Genomic DNA, 20,323 nt, shown 5'->3' with positions numbered 1-20,323 from the left:
AAGGAAAATGAACATCTTCACTAAAACCTTTATACATTGCCATAGACATTTTGCAGAGTCAATAAAGTTTTCAAATGTGTGTTTATTGAAATTTAAATGAAAGAACGGAAAGAGCACTAATCTGGGGCCCAAGAATATTTTCCTTGAGTTTCTGCCTTTCGGGAAATTCAGAAATTGTTCTCACCCTCAAACATTAGCAGTAATGAAGTTAGAATCTTAGTAATAATAATTTAACAAAATCATTAATATGTTGGGTTCCTGACTTGGTCATAAGGCCATTTCCTCAGATTTCTGTTTTGAATACTCTTTTTGCAAAACTCTTTGATATTGTCCCACGCAATGCTGGTTTAGGACGAGATGCGAGTGCTGACCCATAATACTTTGTCTAAACCTCCTGGCAGTTACAATTTTTCACTTCGGGTTGCAGTTTGCATTTTTCCAGCTACCCCACACATCACCAGGGTCAGTCAGAGCCAGCCGTTCCGCTTCAGAGTTAGGCAGACGCCCGAAAACTTAGTCACAGGACCTGGGGGCGGGGTTAACGCCCGAAGCGCGCATCAGGCCCTCAACCGATTGGAAGGAACAGTGTGGGCGGAGTCTCCTGGCCCCGCCCCGTGCGCTCTGTCACTAGGGACGCTTCGGCCCAGGCAACCGCCATGGAGCACGAAGAAGGGCTGACGGCCGTGGACAATATAGTCACTCAGTTCAACACCTATGAAGATTTACTCGACTCGCAGATCACCACCGTGGACCTGTATTACCTGGAGGTAAGGGCGGCGGCGCGGCTGAGGGGCCGCCGCCTTCACGTCCGTCGGTCGGTCTGCGAGTTCCCGCGTCGTGGAGCGTTCGCCCTCTGGCGGTGGGGCGCGCAGATCGCAGGCTCCCCGGTTTCCGAAAGGCCGGGTCCTCCCGCCCCGGGACCGCTGCTGTCCTGACAGAGAAGTCGGACGGGTCGGGTCCCTCAGCGCAGACACGCGCGCGCGCGCACACCCGCGCGGCGGGGTCTTGAGTCTCCATGTCCGCCTCTCCCCCGGCCTTCTCCCACTCCCTGCCGAAGTCACGCCTCATGAGGCAGGGGAGGCCCGCGCAGGATTCTCCGTGGCCTGTAATTCCGGGCCGACACCAGTTTCTCTGTCCTTTGCCAATCTGTGCTGAAGAACAGCAGACAGGATCGCTATAGGGCAAGTGGCGACCCCGCCCTAGTCTGGGCATTAGGGTCCACAAACCTCCACCTCGCTCTCACTGATTCAGAAAGGCCCTTGAGTAGTGGCACAAGTAGTTAGCGGTGCAGGCTTATTGCTGACTCCGACAGGCCTAGCTGAAGGTGTGGTGGGAGGGAAGAGTGGTCTGTCTCAGAGGATGCCTGGATGAGCCGACAGGCCACCAGGGGTCCTGAGAAGACAGAGGCTGGACCAGGGGTCCTGGCCCTGCTGTGGTCCCAGCTGCACTCTCTCGGACCAGGCCTGCCCAGTGCGCACTGGCCACTGCTTTTCCGGAAGTCCCAGCTCGGACACAGGGTGCAGAGTTGTCCACCTCCCTACTGAGCCCACCGAGAGTAAGTGCCACACCGGCAGCACACCATGGTCCCAGACTGGGAAGGATTTGCAGCAAGCAGCCAACCCTCTACGCTTTTAGTCTGTGAAACTGCCACTGTATTTCGGTGGACTGAAATTTCGGGACTCCAAGGATCAGTTGGGGTGAAGTTGCATTCAAATGTGGATACCAGATTTGAAAAGCATTTATCTTTCCAAAAACATTCACATGCTAGATGCGACAATAATTTTCAAAGAGCAGATGCATCTAATTCTAATCTCATCTCTGCCACAAGAAATTGTGTGACTTTGGACAAATGACTCGTGCTCTAATTATCTGTCAAGAAATAAATGTAGGTGGTATTTCTAACACAGCTCTTTTTTTTTTTTATTACTTATTTAAAAGAGTTACGGAGCCAGGGAGGGGGAGAGACCAGGTTTGCTAGAGATCTTCAATCCACTCCTTCACCCTCCAGATGATCCAAGGGCCAGGGCTGTGGCAGGCAGAAGCCAGGAGCCAGTAGCTTCGTGAGGCCTCCCGCGTGGGAGGCACTTGGCCATCTTCTGCTGGCTTCTCCTAGGCCATTAGCTGGGAGCAGGATCAGATGTGGAACAGCCGGGACATGAACTGGCATCCATATAGGATGCCAGCATGGCAGGTGGCAGTTTTACTGCTATGCCACAATGCTGGCCTCAACAGCTTTTTTTTTTTTTTTTTTTTTTTTTTTTACTGAAAATATTCTTGAAGTTACGAAATTCAGTTTTATGCTTTAAGACACTGAAGTGAGGGGAGAGAAGCTATGTTGTTAAACAGTGTTTGCACCCAAGTTTTTAAGAAAATAAAAATGAAAACAGACAATAAACATCTTGATAGAATAAAATCATCTTTGTAGTGCATATGGGAGACTGCCAAACAGAAGCTTAGAATCATAGGAGAGATTTTAGTGTTTTTTAAAGCATAGTTTGTCATGAGAGCAAGGAATTAAAAACATTAATATTGATTAGGAGTGAGAAATTAATACTTCAGGTTTCATCAATCAGCACATTGAAGATCTCTAGAATGAAAGATGATGACTGTATCTTGGGAAATGATAGGAAATTTGCTTTTAAATTTGGCATTAGTTAGGTTTATTCTTATTGTACTTTCATAAAAACAGCTTAATAATGATATTAAGGTGAGAATATTGATTAATGACAATTTTTAAGGTACACTTAGCTGTAGATACCTATATCTCAAAGACTTTCTATGGATGCAAGTTAATTGCTTGGTTAGATCACACAGAAACAAGCAGATACTTCCCAGTTCCTTCAATTATATGGCAAGCATGTTACACAGATCATGAATCATATGATATGAAAGTTTCTCTGTCTTGGTCGTCAGAAATTGATGTTGTTAATTTTTTATTTTAAAGAGCATTTTAAAACTGTATTTTAAAAGTCAGTAAAGAAAATTGTGTATACTTATTATATTCAAACATATTGTTTGAAATATATATCTACACACATTGTGGAATGGCTAGAGTGAGTGAATTAACACATGTGTTACTTTATATAATAATTATTTTTGAGGTAAAAACACTTAAAATATTCTTAGCATTTTTCAAGGATGCAATATATTATTATTAACTCTAGTTACAATGTTGTAAAGTAAATCTGTTGTGCTTATTTAAAGGAAGCAAATTTTAAATAGTAAATTAGTGATAGCCTGCTGTAGCTAGCAGAGCCAGAGTCATGAGATTTAGGTTTCAACTCTGTGCTATTGTGTTTTTAACGAATTTGAAATTCCATTTCCTCACCTCCTAAATGAAGGGGCTGTGCTAGATTACATCCAATATTTTATGTTTCTAAAATTTATGGGTCATCTACACTTCCATCTGTGTTAGAATTATTTAAAAATTTCCCTAATGGATCTCAATCATGGCTGAATTATTTAGAGTGAAACAACATGGAGTTTAATTTAGAGCATTATCATCTCGTTATTTGGAAAAGAAGAATAAGTAAATCATACAAATGAGATCTTTAGATATAACCTTAAAATTACAAAAAAATTTAAAAAATTTAAAATTATGTGCCAAGTATTGGATAAGTGAGACTCTATGGAAAATACAGTGGCAAAATTTATTGTGATTATACAGCCAGCCAACTAAGAAGCTACCGTTGTATTTTTTTCAATGATTACACCAAAGAACAGAGTAAATATTCTCTACGAAAAAATTTAATTCCTATGTTTTAGAGTCAGTACAATCTTTTGTTTATTCAATGGAAAAATTGGCATACCTTAACTGTTGAACACTTAAGAGAAATCACATTTTTTTTCCTTCACTAGGTTCACAGTGGTACTTACCCCTAAGCAAAAATTTATAATTTTCTGATACACATGAATTCTTCTTTTAGATTTATTTATTTATTTATTTATTTATTTGAAAGTCAGAGCTAGAGAAACAGAGAGCAAGAGAGAGAGAGAGAGAGAGAAAGAGAGAGGTCTTCCATCCACTGGTTCACTCCCTAATTGGTCACAATGGCCGGAGCTGTGCTGATCCAAAGCCAGGAGCCAGGAGCTTCTTCTGGGTCTCTGATATGGGCTCAGGGGCCCAAGGACTTGGACCATCTTTCACTGCTTTCCCAGGCCGTAGCAGAGAGCTGGATTGGAAGTGGAGCAGCTGGGACTTGAACCGGTGCCCATATGGGATGCTGGCACTGCAGCTGGCAGCTTAACCCACTACGCCACAGCACCAGCCCTGACGTGAATTCTTACAATTAGGGATGAGACTGAACCACGAATGCTGCATTCCCCATAGTCCCAAAACTTTATCATAATAATAAAATTAAAATGCTATAAACCTAATACCATTTTCAGTATCTCAATTGTGACTCCAGCAACTACCTAAAATCTATAGTCTGTGTATTTACAGTATGTCCCATGAATCTTTCATTTATATTAATTTAAAAAGCTACTACAAAAAATCAACAAAACAAAAAGTTGGTTTTTGAGAAGATAAAAAAATAGGTAAACATTTAGCCAGGCTAACAAAGAAAACAAGAGAAAAACCCAATAAATAAAATTACAGATAAAAAAAGGACATTATAGGGATGATCACTGAACTACAAAGGATCATAAGAAACTACTATTTGCTAATACACTGGAAAACCTCAAACAAATGGATAGATTCCTAGATTCATATAACCTACCAGGATTAGCTCAAGAAGGTATAGACCACGTAGATAGACCCATATCAAGCAATGAGATTGAAACAGTAATCAAAAGTCTTCCATCAAAGAAAAGTCTGGGACCTGATGACTTTGCTACTGAATTCTACAAAACATTCAAAGAGGAAGTAACTCCAATACTCTTCAAATTATTCCTAAATATTGAATAGGATGAATCTCTGCCAAACTATTTTTATGAAGCCAGCATTACTTTGATAACAAAATCAGAGATACAACATGAACAAAAAAATTAAAGTTATATATCCTTAATGAACATAGATGTACAGATTCTCAAAAATTTACTAGCAAATTGAATCAAAAACACATAAAAAAGATCATGCATAATGATCAAATGAAATTTATCCCAGAAATACAAGGGTGGTTCAATGGTCACAAGTCAATAAATATCATAAATCACACCAATGGAATGGTCATCTCAATAGATGCAGAGAAATCATTTGGTAAGAGTCAACATCCCTTCATGAAAAAACCTTCACAAATTAGGTATAGAAGGAACAGTCCTCAAAATTATAAAGGTTATATATGACAAACCAACAGCCAATATCATACCAAGTGGGGAAAAGCTTAAAGCGTTTCCCCTCAGGTCTGGAACAAGATAAGGATGTCTACTCTCTCCATTCTTATTCAATATAGTACTGAAAGTTTTAGCAAGAGAAATTGGGGATCCAGAAGAAATAAAGGGCTTCAAAATTGGAAAAAGAGGAAGTCAAAGTATCTAAGTTTGCATGTTGTTGTATCTGGAAAAACATCATCAAAATGCTGTTAGAATTGATAAACCAAATCAGGAAAGTTACAGGTCACAAGAAAAAGATACAAAAAAATAGCTTCTTGTTATGCTACTGATGAACTCGTAGAAAGAGAAATCAAGAAAGAAATCTCATTTACAATATGCACTGAAAGATCAAATATTTAGAAATAAATTTAACCAAAGAAGTGGAAGATCTCTACAATGAAAATTATCAAATATTGATGAAGGAAATCATTCAGGGTACAAAAAAAAATGGAAGATATTCATTGTTCATGGATTGGAAGCATTAATATCATTAAAATGTCTGTACTATCTAAAGCAATACATTTTTTTGTAAGACAGAGATAGAGAAAGAAATCTTTGAACCGCTGGTTCACTCTCCAAATGGCTGCAATACATGGAGCTGGGGCAGACAGAAGCCAGGAGTCAGTAGCTTTGTCTGGATCTACCACATTCTACCACATAGGTCCAGGGGCCCAAGCACTTGGGACTCTACTGCTTTCCCAGGCACATTAGAAGGGAGCTGGATCAGAAGTGGGGCAGCCAGGAAACAACTGGTGCCCATATGGGATGCTGGCACTGCAGCCAACAGCTTTACCCTCTATGCCATGGTGCTATCCTCCCCCCCCACCCAGTAGTCTCTTAGTGGAGTCTTTTGGTTCCCCTATATATAGAATCCTGTCATCTGCAAAAAAGGAAAGTTTGACTTCCTTCTTTCCAATCTGTATCTCTTTGATTTTTTTTTCTTGCCTAATGGCTCTGGCTAAACTTCCAGAACTATATTGAATAACAGCGGTGAAAATGGATATCCTTATCTGGTTCTGGATATTAGTGGAAAGCTTCCAACTTTTCCCCATTCAATATGATGCTGGCTGTGGTTTTGCCATGTATTTATTTGATTGTGTTGAGGAATTTATTTGCTTAAGGTTTTCATCAAAATTTTATCATTTTTGAGAATTTTTGCATCTATGTTCATTAGCGGTTTTGATCTATAGTTCTCTTTCTTTGTTGTATCCTTTTCTGGTTTTTGAATTAAGGTGATGTTGACCTCATAGAAGGAATTTGAGAAGATTCTGAGCCTTTCAATTGTTTTGAATAGTTTGAGAAGAATTGGAATTAGTTCTTTAAAAGTCTGATAGTATTTAGCAGTGAAGCCATCCGATCCTGGGCTTTTCTTTGTTGGGAGGGTCTTTATTACTGATTCAGTCTCTGTCTTGGTTATTGATCTGTTTAGGTTTTCTGTGTCTTAATGACTCAATTTTGGTAGATTGTATGTGTCCAGAAATCTTTCCTTTCCTTCTAGATTGGACAAGTAGTGACACATTCTTTCAATTTGTGTTTGTTATACAAGGTCTGTATTTCACCTTCATTTATAAATGAGTTTTGCTTGGTACCTTATTCTGGGTAGATAGTTTCTCTCTTTTAGAACGTGGATTATGACCATTGTGTCCTACTCTATAATGTTTGTGATGATAAATCAGTTGTGAGCCTAATTAGAGATTTCCTGAAAGTAATCGGGCATTTCTCTCGTGCATATGTTGGACTCTATGTTTTATTCTTTGTGTTTTATTATTGACAATTTGACTATAATGTGTTGTAGTAAAGATTTTTTTGATCATGTCTATTAAGAGTTTTATGTGCTTCCTGTGAGTGGATGTCCCTTTCTTTCTCCAAATTAGGGAAGTTTTCTGCTGTTATTTCACTGGGTAGGGCTTCTAATCCATTCTCTCTCTTCAGGAACTCCTAAGGCAAATATTTAATAGTATCCTATAAATATTGAACACTATTTTCAGTTTTTCTAATTGTTCTTTTCTTTTCTTTCTTTCTTTCTTTTTTTTTTTTTTTTGCTATTACTGGGGTATTTACAAGGATTTGTCCTCTAGCTTAGCTATTTTTCTTTTGCCTCACCAAGTCTGTTGTTGAGACTTTCCACTCTATTTTCTATTTGACATATTGAATTCTTCATTTCTAATATTTCAGTTTGATTTATCTTCACTATTTCAATCTCTCATCAAAATTTTTTATTCATATCATATATGGATTTCTTTATCTTATGAATTGGTTCTCTGTGTTTCTGAGTAGTTTTATGATCATTCATTTGAATTCATTTTCAGTCATTTTATTTATCTCTTTGTCTTTACACTATTGAAGTGTTGTTGTATTCCTTTTTGGGAGTTATGTTGTCTTCCTTATTCTTGTTTCGAGTATTTCTGCATTTATTTTTAGGTATTTGTGGGAACACTTGTTGGTTTTCTACTCTGATGAACTTTAGCTTTGAATTGTGCCTCTATGACTTAGTGGAGTGTCTGCTCCTTCAGTGAATACCCAGAGGCATGTGCTGGGTTGGGTCAGGTAGCTCTGGTCAGTGTTCAAGAGATTCCAGGGCGACACCCAAATTGGGCTTGGTAGATCTCTATTGTCAGCAGTGGGAAGGGTATGATCATGCCTATTGGTGTAATCAGAACCTTACCTTCTCTCTTCCAAGATATTCAATGCCTAGAGTTAGCCCAGAGTGGGTACAAGCCCCTATTCATGCTGGTGCATGAAACAAAGGAACTGTGCAGTTCTTAATGTAAGCATGGAACCCTTAGTAGTGACTCAACCCTGGTAGTCAGGGAGCCCTGAGCCTCTGATACCAGATACTGTGATTGCCCAGAGACCCAGCTATGCCCTATGCCTTCTTCTGCAGTCACAGAATACGCACAGTGTTACAGAATGCAAAGCTCCCACAGTCGTGTGGTACAGAGGATCTGTTCTCAGCCTCATGAGTTTGCCCCATCCATTGAGAGAGTAGAGATGTTCCCAAAGCCAGCTGCCTATGGGTGCTTTTCCTTGGCAGTTTGAACTCCAGAGCCTGTGATAGGCTGAGAGGATGGAAGCACCTCATGGTCCTAAGTGGGTGCCCAATCCCTTTTGTTAACTCTTCCAGCCAAACTTAAAGTCAGGGAGGAATGTTGATTTTCCCTCTGGTAAAATCCCCTGTTTGCGTACATGCATGTATGAGCCGCTGCAGCCTGAACTGGTGTCAAAATGGCTCCTTCTCTCCTCCAGTGCTGGGTGCCCTTGTTGGGGGGATGGGGAGAAAACATGTGCTTTTCCTTCCCTGGATTAGTTGGGTACCCTCCTCCCTTCCCCCCACCCCTGCCAGCTAGGGAAATAAGCCAGGCTCAAAATCAGTGTGGTCCACAAGGAGGTGCACCCTCAGGCAATATTACCAGTGGCATGGGCTACCACAGGTTTTTTTTTTTTTTTTTTTTTTTTTTAACCTCATTCTGAGAAGCTGCCATCTCCTCCAGTTCCTGGCTGCAGGAGCTATTTGTAGTATCCCTGCTGCACATCAACACTTTCCATGCTGCTCTACAGCATCCCTCTTTTTCTGTAGAATTTCCACTGCAGACTTCTTTCCAAATCTCCCCTGCGAATGTACTTCCCCTGCTTTTCTTCTGTGATCTTCAGTTGTTTTTCTTTGTTGTTGAGATTTTTTGAGTTGCTTATATATTCTGGGCATTAATATATTGTCAGATAAATAGATTAGAAATATGCTTTCCCATTCTGTCAGTTGTGTTTTTGCTCTATTGATCATTTCCTTTGCTGTGCAGAAGCTTCTGAGTGATATATTCATGTTTGTCTAGTTTTGCTTTTGTTGCCTGTTCCTTAGGGGTCTTATCCAAGAAATCATCACTTACACTAGCATCTTGAAGTTTTTTCCTTACATTTTGTTCCAGTAACTTTATAGTCTCAGGTCTTAATTTAGGTCTTTGATTCATGTTGAGTTGATTTTTGTATATGGCGAGAGGTAGGGATCTAATTTCATCTTGCTACATTTATACATCCAGCTTTGCCAGCACCATTTATTGAATAGATTATCTTCTGTACAATGTATGGTCTGGCACTTTTGTAAAAAGTCAATTGGCTATATGTACATGGATTGATTTCTGGGCTCTCCTGTTCAACTGATATGTGTATTAGTTTTTATGATAGAACCATACTGTTTTAATTATTATAGCTCTTAGTATGCTTTGAAGTCAGGTATTATGATGCCTCCAGCTTGAGTTTTTCTCCCTCAGGATTGATTTAGCTATTTTGGCTCTTTTGTGATTGAATATGAATTTTAAGATTGCTTTTTTCTAATTCTGTAAAGAATGTCATTGGTATTTTGATAGGGTTTGTATTGAATCTGTAGTTTGTTTTAAATAGTAAGAATATTATTCCATTTTTTTCTGTGTCTCAATGATTTCTCCATCAGTGTTATATAATTCTCATGTTAGAGATCTTTTACTTCTTTGTTTAGATTTATCCCTAAATGTTTATTTTTTGTGTGTATCTGTTGTGAATAGGATTTCTTTTTAGATTCATTCATCGGTCGTGTATAGACAAGCTATTTTTTGTATGTGTATTTTGTGATATGCAGTTTTATTGGATTGGTTTATCAGTTCTAACAGCTTATTCATGGTGTGTTTAGGTTTATCTGTGTACAATATCATGTCATCTGAAAATATAGATGGCTTTACTTCCTTCTTTCCAATTTTGATGCCATTTACTTATTTATCTTCTCTAATTGCTCTTGTTAATCCTTCCAAAACTATATTGAATAAGAGTTGTGAAAGTAGTCATCCTTGTCTTGTTCCAGATCCGAGGGCAAATATTTTCAGCTTTTTCTGGTTCAGTATGATATTGGCTGTTGGTTTGTCATATATATCCTTTATAATTTTGAGGTATGTTCTTTCTATATCTGATTTGTGGAGGGTTTTTTTTTTCTCATGAATGTCAATGAGTCTTATCAAATGCTTTCTCTGCATCTATGGAGAATACATACAGTTTTTATTCTTCATGTTATTGATAGAATTTAAGACATTTATTTATTTGTGAATGTTGACCTACCATTTAATCTCTGGATAAATCCCACTTGTTTGTGATGTATGATCTTTTAAATTTTTTTTATTTGTAAAGATACATTTTGTTTATTTGAAAGAGTTACAGAGAGAGAAGGAAAGACATAGAGATTTTCCTTCTGCTGATTCACTCCCCAAATAGTTGCAATGGCCTGGGCTGGGCCAGAGAAAAGCCAAGAGCCAGAAGCTTCTTCTGGGCCCCCTACTTTGGTGCAGGGTCCCAAGCACTTGGGCCATCTTCTGTTTTTCCCAGGTACATTAGCAGGGAGCCGGATGGGAAGTGGAGCAGATGAGAATCAAATCAGCACCCATATGGGATGCCTCAGGTGCAGTTTTACCTGCTATGCCACATGTCAGCCCCATATGACCTTTTTGATAGAGTATTGGATTTGGTTTGCTAGTATTTTATTGGGAGCTGGATAGAAAGTAGAGCATCTGGGACTCAAGGTGGCACTCATATTGGATGCTGCTGTTGCAGGTGGTGGCTTTACCAGCTGTGCCCCAATGCTGGGCCCCAAGTTCTTTTTATTTTTTAATGTAATCACTTAAAGCTATAAACTTCCCTCTTAATTCTTCTTTTTCTGTACCCATAGATTTTGATATGGTGCATTTTCATTTTCATTTGTTTCAAGAAAGTTTTTTGTTTCTTTTAAAAATTTTCTTAAATTACCCATTGTTAATTCAGTTGCATTTTGTTTAATTTCCATTCATTTTTAAATGTTTTATTTATACCACATTTTCTTGATCCATTCATCTGCTGAGGACACTTAAGTTGATTCCATTATTTTGCTACTATGAAATGTGCTGAAATGAACTTGGTAAAGTAGGCATCTCTTAGATGTACTGGTTTAAAATCTTTTCAGTAAATATCCAGAGGTAGAAATGCTGGATCATATGGTAATTCATTTTCAGTTTTTGGAGAAGCCTCCATACAGTTTTCCCATAGTGGCTATACTAGTTTACACTCCCATTGCCAAGAATGAAAGCCATGGTCATGAACATGAGGTCCTCATAGACTTTACAGAAAACATGTTGTAAAAAAACTATGCATGGCTTTCACATTTTTTTGGTAGAAATTACTTAACTTCTAATTTAATTATTTTGTAAACTCTTTGAAGTACCCTTATACTTAACAGTGAGGCTCAGTTTTTTATATGCAGCCTATAGTTGGTTCTTTTTAAATCCATACAGTAATTGTGTGTCTTTCTACTGGAATTTAATCCATTCACATTGAAGGTAATCATTAATATATAAAGACTTTATAGATTGCTTTATTGATACTTTATTTCTTACTGTGACTTTGGATGGACTCTGAGAAGGCTGATCTTGTTTCAGGTTGTCTATTATATGTTTGGGCTACTGCCTTTGCTCTGAGTTCAGGTTGGGTAGCTGTTTGGGTTCTACTATCTGGTGATGCTGGCTGACCTCTGCTATCAGGGAGAGCAACTAGAAAGGCACTGTAATAGCCTTGGATTGGCCTGTACCTTAGGGTGTAATTCTGGGCCAGGTAGGGCTGCTATTTGAATCCAGCAGTTGGACAGAATTGTAGAAAGGTCCCTGAGGTAAGGCGGAGTGACTGATGTGGATGGATGGGAATAGCTACTATGCTCAGTAGACTTGTGATTTGTTCCCCTGTATATGTGGGTCAGTGGAGTATACTTGAGGTTGGGCAGAGAGCTGTTTAAACTCCTGGTAATGGCAGATATAGCCCCTGGTCTTAGTTGAAATTTGCCATGGTGCTTTTTTCCTTTCCTGTGTAGGTAGTATCCCAGGCTGGTCCTCGAAGCTGGTTGCCCAGAGTTTCAAGAAAGGTAGAGTTTCTCATTACTTCCAAAAGTTTGTAAGAGGACTATGATGTTGGCTGGTACCTATGACTAGGTACCACCATTGGCAGGGACACAGAGCTACTACCAGGTCTGCAGGCTGACCACTGTGTACTTTGTCTCCTTGCTCTACCTGACCCGAGGTGGTCTATCCATCCTGTTTGCTGCTTTGTTCCCATGAGGTAAGCTGAGTGGGCTTCCTGGGGAGCATCTTTGAATGCTTGGGAAGCTGGCTGCCTATCTCTAATTCCCTTTTCCCTCTGAGAAAAATCATGGTTCTTAGGGAATCCTCTGTGTGACACTACCTCTAAGGCCAATGTGGTCAAGGTAAGGCTGTTCTTGTACTCTTTCCATACAATTTTTTTCCATTTATTGAACCATACACATTAGTCAGGCTTATTCTAACTTTGGAAGTCTTCACCAATGTGTTCTTTTCTATGGATAGTTGGTAAATGAACTTTTCTGAAAGGGTAGTACAGCTTGGACCCTCCTATTCTCCCATCTTTCTGATTTCTGATACTGTACATCTGTTTTGTATGAATTTCTGTATCTGTGTTTTATTTTACAATAAAAATGATTAAAAAGCTCTTGGCCAGGGTGGACATTTCATTCAATTGTTAAGGTACCACGTGGGCTATCTGTATCCCATATCTTAGTTCCTGGTTTCAAGTTCTGGCTCTGCTGTAAATTAAAGCTTCTTGCTAATACACCCCTAGCAGTCAGTAATGATTGCCCAAGTACCTGGGTCCCTGACACCCCTGTGGGAGACCTGGATTGAATTTCTATCTTTTGGTTTTGGTCTGTCCCATCCCTGGCCACTGCAGGCATTTGGAAAATGAACCAGTGGATGGAAGATCTTTCAGTGTCTTTCTGTCTCTCTGCCTTTCAATAAACAAACAAGTTTCTTGAGGCCATCACAGTGGCGCAGTAGGTTAATCCTCCACCTGTGGCACCGGTATCCCATGTGGGCACCATTTCTAGTCTCGGCTGCTCCTCATCCAATCTAGCTTTTTGCTAAGGTGTGGGAAAGCAATAGAAGATGGCTCAAGTCCTTGGGCCCCTGCATCCATGTGGGAGACCGGAAGAAGCTCCTGGCTCCTGGCTTCTGATTGGTGCAGCTCTGGCTGTTGTGGCCATTTGGGGAGTGAACAAATGGACAGAAGACCTCTCTCTCTGTCTCTCCCTCTCACTGTCTGTAACTCTACCTCTCAAATAAGTAAATAAAATCTTAAAAAAAAACAACAGACAAATAAATAAGGGAAATAAAACAATCCTATAAGAGAAATCTTTAAAATTGAATGATATTGTAATCTTGGTGGTAGTTTTGTTGACAAACTCCAGGAGCATTTTGAGTTTATCAATAAATGAGCAGTTGATTAATCTATTCTGGGTATTCAAATATCTAGGTGTTTGCAAAAATAGTGATATCTAAACAGCATTTAATTGCTAAAAAAGTCACTCAATTCAAAATGGCAGTGCTTACAAATCCATTGCTTATGGGGAAAGGACACAATATAGAAATAGCATGTCAGTAAGTTGACACGTTGCACCCAAAGGCTGCCTCACAGCTAGAGGTCTGGAGAGGCCAGGTGAAAATCCTTGCCATAAGCAAATAAAAGTTACATGTCCACTGAGAAACAACTCCTCACACACTGTGGCATCTGAGCAGCTGGCTATGGAAACAGAAAGCAATCAGGGATTCAGAACTGTCAATGATAAGCTAAGCTCTTTCAGATTCACAAAGTCATAGGGTCAGGCAGGCTCAGCACCAGTTCATTATCATCTGGGAGATTGTGTATCTGGGATCAAGCATGACAAGAACAAGGCAGGTGTGCTTGCTATGTAAGCAAGAGCCTGGAGCCCAGATTTTCTACTACTAATGGATATGTCATTTTCAGCTCCTGTATGACTATAATTGGACTCTCTTAAAACTGGTTAAAAGTCCAAGTATGCTTTATAAATGATCCAGTTGATATGAGTGCAGGCCACAAATGGTAGCAGTTGCACTATAGCTTTGCTTAAGCAAAGTATTCTTAAGACTGTGGTTAGGAAACATCCTCCCAAAGGCCATCTCCTTGTGTGGACAGAAAAGTGCCATAGGTAGGATATATAATGACACATGGACATTCATGAGAATAGGTAGAGGGACCCAACAGATTTCCTGCGTGCCAGATATGCTCCTCCTTAACCCATACTGTATAATAGCAGTCCAATTTTCTCTTTGTAAAACTTTTAAATTAATTTTTTATTACTATAAAGAGAATATATTTCATATACTTCAGAGATACAATTCCAAGAATATAGTTATACTTCCCACTCCCTCTTCTTTCCTTTCTTTTTTTGTTTATTTTTTTGTGATAACATATTTTTAATTTTCTTTAAACTCACAGGCTTAATACTCCACTGAATAAAAAGTTCAACAAGTAAAAAATAGAAAGACCTCTGTTCAACAGGAATATGGACAAGGGCTATAAATAATAATCAAATTCCAATATGCCAATTTCACTCATATACATTAAGGTTTTTTTTGTCATTGTTGTTGTACTCTATAGATTAGTTACCACAAATCAGAGAAAATATACAATATTTGTCTTTTTAGGTATGGCTTATTTCACTAAGAATAATGGTCTTCAGTTGTATCTATTTTCTGAAAGGACAAGATCTCATTCTTTTTTATGGCTGAGTAGTATTCCATTGTGTATATATAGATACATATACATATGCAAATATATACACATATGTATACACACGTATGTATACATACATACATATATATACACCACATTTTCCTTATCCACATATCAGTAGATTGATTCCATATCATAGATGCTTGCTTTGGCAGCACATATACTAAAACTGGAATGATTCCATATCATAGCTATTGTGAACTGAGCTGCTATAAACATAGAGGTGTAGGTAATTGTTTCATATGCTGATTTCATTTCTTTTGGGTATATTCTGAGGAGTGGGATTGCTGGATCATATGTTAGATCTATTTTTAGATTCCTAAGGAATCTCCATATTGTATTTCATAATGGTTTCAGTAGTTTACATTCCCACCAACAGTGTATTAGGGTATATTTTTCTCTACATTCTTGCCAGCACTTGTTATTTTCTGAGTTTTGGTTAATACTTATTCTAATTGGGATGAGGGGAACCTCATCGTGTGTGTGTGTGTGTGTGTGTGTCTAAAGAAATATTTATTTAAAAGTCTGGGTTATAGAGAGAGAGGGAGAAACAGACAGAGAGATCTCCCATCCACTGGTTTACTTCCCAAATTGCAATAACGGCTGCGGTTGGGCCAGACCAAAGCTAGGAGCCTGGAATGCCAATGTGTGTGCAGAGGCCCAAGTACTTGGGTTATCTTTTACTGCTTTCCCAAGTATATTATCAGGGAGATGGATTGGAAGTGGAGCAGCTGGGAGTCAAACTGGTACCCACAGGGGATGTCAACATTGCAAGCAGTGGTGTAATCTGCTGCACCACATGATGGCCCCTTATTGTGGTTTTTTTTTTTTTGTTGTTGTTGTTTTATTTTGCTTTGCTTTGCTTGGTTTTGCATTTGCATTTCCCATATACCTACTGATGCTGAGCATTTTTCAGGTGTCTGTTGGCCATTTGAATTTTATCCTTTGAAAAATGCCTATTTATTTCCTTTGCCCATTTCTTAACTGGGTTGTTTGTTTTGTTGTTGTTGAGTTTCTTATATGTTCTGTATATTAATCCTTTATCAGATGCATAGGTTGTAAATATTTTCTCCCACTCCATTGGTTGCCTCTTTCTTTGTTGAATGTTGCCTTTGTTATGCAGAAGCTTCTAGCTTGATGTAATCCCATTTGTTTATCTTTGCTTGTATTGTCTGTACTTCTCAGGTCTTATATGAGAAATCTTTGTCCCTATGTTTTCCTCTAGTAATTTGATGGTGTCAGGTCTGAGGTTTAGATCCTTGATCTATTGTAAGTTAATTTTTGTATATGGTGTAAAGTGGGGATTTTATTTCATACTTTTGCATGCAAAGGTCCAATTTTCCCAAAACCATTTGTTGGAGAGACTGTCCTTTATCCAGGGAATGATTCAGCTTATTTGTCAAAGATTAATTGGTTGTATGAGGACTTGTCACCACAGTAATTATGGATGCAGCATTTTTATGTCTTTTTTAAAAATAATTTTAATGAATACAACTTTATGCCTTTAATATATACACATTTGGGAGCATGATGATTCTTCCCTCTCTACTTCCCTCCTATTCATATTCCTGACTTTCTTCCTTTTCCCTCTTCCTTTCCCATTCTAATTTTTTACATAGATCACTTTTCAGTTAATTTTTATACTCACAATATTAACACCACAATAAGTAGAGAGTTAATCAATTGGTATGAAGAAAAAAAGAGAAAAGAATAAAACCAACAAACAAGAAAAACATTGTTCCTCAATGGTCAAGACAAGGGTTGTTCAAAATCATTGCATCTCAGTGTCAGTTTCACTCCTATAGATTACATTTTAAGTACACGATTAGTTACTACAGATCAGAGAAATCATATGGTGTTTGTCTTTTTTTAACTTTTATTTAATAAATATAAATTTCTAAAGTACAGCTTATGGATTACAATGGCTTCCCCCCCATAACTTCCCTCCCACCCGCACCCCTCCCCTCTTCTGCTCCCTCTCCCATTCCATTCACATCAAGATTCATTTTCAATTCTCTTTATCAACAGAAGATCAATTTAGTATATACTAAGTAAAGATTTCATCAGTTTGCACCCACACAGAACATAAAGTGTAAAATACTGTTTGAGTTCTAGTTATAGCATTAATTCACATTGAACTACACATTAAGGGCAGAGATCCTACATGAGGAGTAAGTGTACAGTGAGTCCTGTTTTTGACTTAACAAATTGACATTCTTGTTTATCACGTCAGTAATCTCTCTAGGCTCTTGTCATGAGTTGCCAAGGCTATGGAAGCCTTTTTAGTTCACTGACTCCAATCTTATTTAGACAAGGTCATGGTCAAAGTGGAAGTTCTGTCTTCCCTTCAGAGAAAGGTACCTCTTTCTTTGATGGCCCGTTCTTTCCACTGGGATCTCACTCACGGAGATCTTTCATTTAGGTCATTTTTTTTTTCCCAGAGTGTCTTGGCTTTTCATGCCTGAAATACTCTCATGGGCTTTTCAGCCAGATTCGAATGCCTTAAGGGCTGATTCTGAGGCAGAGTGCTATTTAGGACATCTGCCATTCTATGAGTCTGCTGTATATCCCATGTTGGATCATTCTTTCACTTTTTGATTCTATCAGTTAGTATTAGCAGACACTAGTCTTGTTTATGTGATCCCTTTGACTCTTAGATCTATCATTATGATCAATTGTGAACAGAAATTGATCACTTGGACTAGTGAGATGGCATTGGTACATGCCACCTTGATGGGATTGAATTGGAATCCCCTGGTATGCTTCTAACTCTACCATTTGGGGCAAGTCAGCTTGAGCATGTCTGAAATTGTACATCTCTTCCTCTCTTATTCCCACTCTTATATTTAACAGGGATCACTTTTCAGTTAAGTTTCAACACTTAAGAATAACTGTGTATTAATTACAAAATTAAACCAATAGTATTAAGTAGAACAGACCAAAAAATACTAAGAGGGATAATGTATTAAGTTGTATATCAACAGTCAGGGCAAGGGCTGATCAATTCACCGTTTCTCATAGTGTCCATTTCACTTTAACAGGTTTCCTTTTTGGTGCTCGGTTAGTTGTCACCGATCAGGGAGAACATATGATATTTGTCCCTTTGGGACTGGCTTATTTCACTCAGCATAATGTTTTCCAGATTCCTCCATTTTGTTGCAAATGACCGGATTTCATTGTTTTTTGCTGCTGTATACTATAGAGGACATATCCCATAATTTCTTTATCTAGTCTACTCTTGATGGGCATTTAGATTGATTCCAGGTCTTAGCTATTGTGAATTGAGCTGCAATAAACATTAATGTGCAGACAGCTTTTTTGTTTGCCAATTTAATTTCCTTTGGGTAAATTCCAAGGAGTGGTATGGCTGGGTTGAATGGTAGGGTTATATTCAGGTTTCTGAGGAATCTCCAGACTGACTTCCATAGTGGCTTTACCAGTTTGCATTCCCACGAACAGTGGGTTAGTGTCCCTTTTTCCCCACGTCCTCGCCAGCATCTGTTTTTGGTAGATTTCCGTATGTGAGTCATTGTAACCGGGGTGAGGTGAAACCTCATTGTGGTTTTGATTTGCATTTCCCTGATTGCTAGTGATCTTGAACATTTTTTCATGTGTCTGTTGGCCATTTGGATTTCCTCTTTGGAAAAATGTCTATTGAGGTCCTTGGCCCATCTCTTAAGTGGGTTGTTTTGTTGTTGTGGAGCTTCTTGATCTCTTTGTAGATTCTGGTTATTAATCCTTTATCAGTTGCATAGTTTGCAAATATTTTTTCCCATTCTGCCAGTTGCCTCTTCACTCTCCTGACTGTTTCTTCTGCAGTACAGAAACTTCTCAATTTGATGCAATCCCAAATGTTAATTTTGGCTTTGACTGCCTGTGCCTCCAGGGTCTTTTCCAGGAATTCTTTGCCGGTGCCAATATCTTGCAGGGTTTTTCCAATGTTCTCTAATAATTTGATGATGTCGGGTCATAGATTTAAGTCTTTAATCAATGTTGAGTGGATTTTTGTGTAAGGTGAAAGGTAGGTGTCTTGCTTCATGCTTCTGCATGTGGAAATCCAGTTTTCCCAGCACCATTTATTGAATAGGCTGTCCTTACTCCAGGAATTGGTTTTAGATCCTTGATCAAATATAAGTTGGCTACAGATGTTTGGGTTGACTTCTGGTGTTTCTATTCTGTCCCATTGGTCTATCCATCTGTTTCTGTACCAGTACCATGCTGTTTTGATTACAACTGCCCTGTAGTATGTCCTGAGATCTTGTATTGTGATGCCTCTGGCTTTGTTTTTGTTGTACAAAATTACTTTAGCTATTTGAGGTCTCCTGCGTCTCCATATGAATTTCAGCATCATTTTTTCTAGATCTGAGAAGAATGTCTTTGGTATCTTGATGGTGTCGCGTTAAATCAATAAATTGCTTTTGGGAGAATGGACATTTTGATGATATTGATTCTTCCCATCCATGAGCATGGAAGATTTTTCCATTTTTGGTATCCTCTTCTATTTCTTTCTTTAAGATTTTGTAATTCTCATCATAGAGATCTTTAACATCCTTGGTTAAGTTTATCCCAAGGTATGTGATTGTTTTTGTAGCTATTGTGAATGGGATTGATCTTAGAAGTTCTTTCTCAACCGTGGCATTGCCTGTGTATACAAAGGCTGTTGATTTTTGTGCATTGATTTTATTTCCTGCTACTTTGCCAAACTCTTCTGTGAGTCCCAATAGTCTCTTAGTAGAGTTCCTTGGATCCCCTAAATAAAGAATCATGTCGTCTTCAAAGAGAAATAGTTTGATTTCTTCCTTCCCAATTTGTATCCCTTTAATTTCTTTTTCTTGCCTGATGGCTCTGGCTAAAACTTCCAGAACTATGTTGAATAGCAGTGGTGAGAGTGGGCATCCCTGTCTGGTACTAGATCTCAGTGGAAATGCTTCCAACTTTTCCCCATTCAATAGCATGCTGGCCGTGGGTTTTTCATTAATTGCTTTGATTATATTGAGGAACGTTCCTTCTATACCCAGTGTGCTTAGGGTTTTCATCAGGAAAGGGTGTTGTATTTTATCAAATGCTTTCTCTGCGTCTATTGAGAGAATCATATGGTTTTTCTTCTGCAGTTTGTTAATGTGGTGTATCACAATGATTGATTTGCAAACGTTGAACCATCCCTGCATACCAGGGATAAATCCCACTTGGTCTGGGTGGATGATTTTTCTGATGTGTTGTTGCATTCTATTGGCGAGAATTTTACTGAGAATTTTTGTGTCTATGTTCATCAGGGATATTGGTCTGTAATTTTCTTTCAATGCTGCATCTTTCTCTGGTTTAGGAATTAAGGTGATGCTGGCTTCATAGAAAGAATTTGGGAGGATTCCCTCTTTTTCGATTGTTCTGAATAGTTTGAGAAGAAATGGAGTTA

At 38.7% G+C, this 20,323-nt stretch overlaps 1 protein-coding gene across 1 annotated transcript in view; it reads left to right on the top strand.

Annotated features, from left to right (window-relative positions):
• The first annotated feature begins 642 nt into the window (after positions 1 to 642).
• The window catches only part of CFAP299 (cilia and flagella associated protein 299), a 662,045-nt gene continuing 642,364 nt past the window's right edge, over positions 643 to 20,323 (top strand). The window contains exon 1 of the mRNA XM_062199196.1: positions 643 to 767. Coding sequence (XP_062055180.1) covers positions 657 to 767 — 111 coding nt within the window. The 5' untranslated portion in view covers positions 643 to 656. The remainder of the gene's footprint in view (positions 768 to 20,323) is intronic.

This window comes from Lepus europaeus, chromosome 8 (assembly GCF_033115175.1).
Source record: "Lepus europaeus isolate LE1 chromosome 8, mLepTim1.pri, whole genome shotgun sequence".
NCBI classification, from domain to species: domain Eukaryota; kingdom Metazoa; phylum Chordata; class Mammalia; order Lagomorpha; family Leporidae; genus Lepus; species Lepus europaeus.
This window is presented reverse-complemented; position numbering and strand designations above follow the sequence as displayed.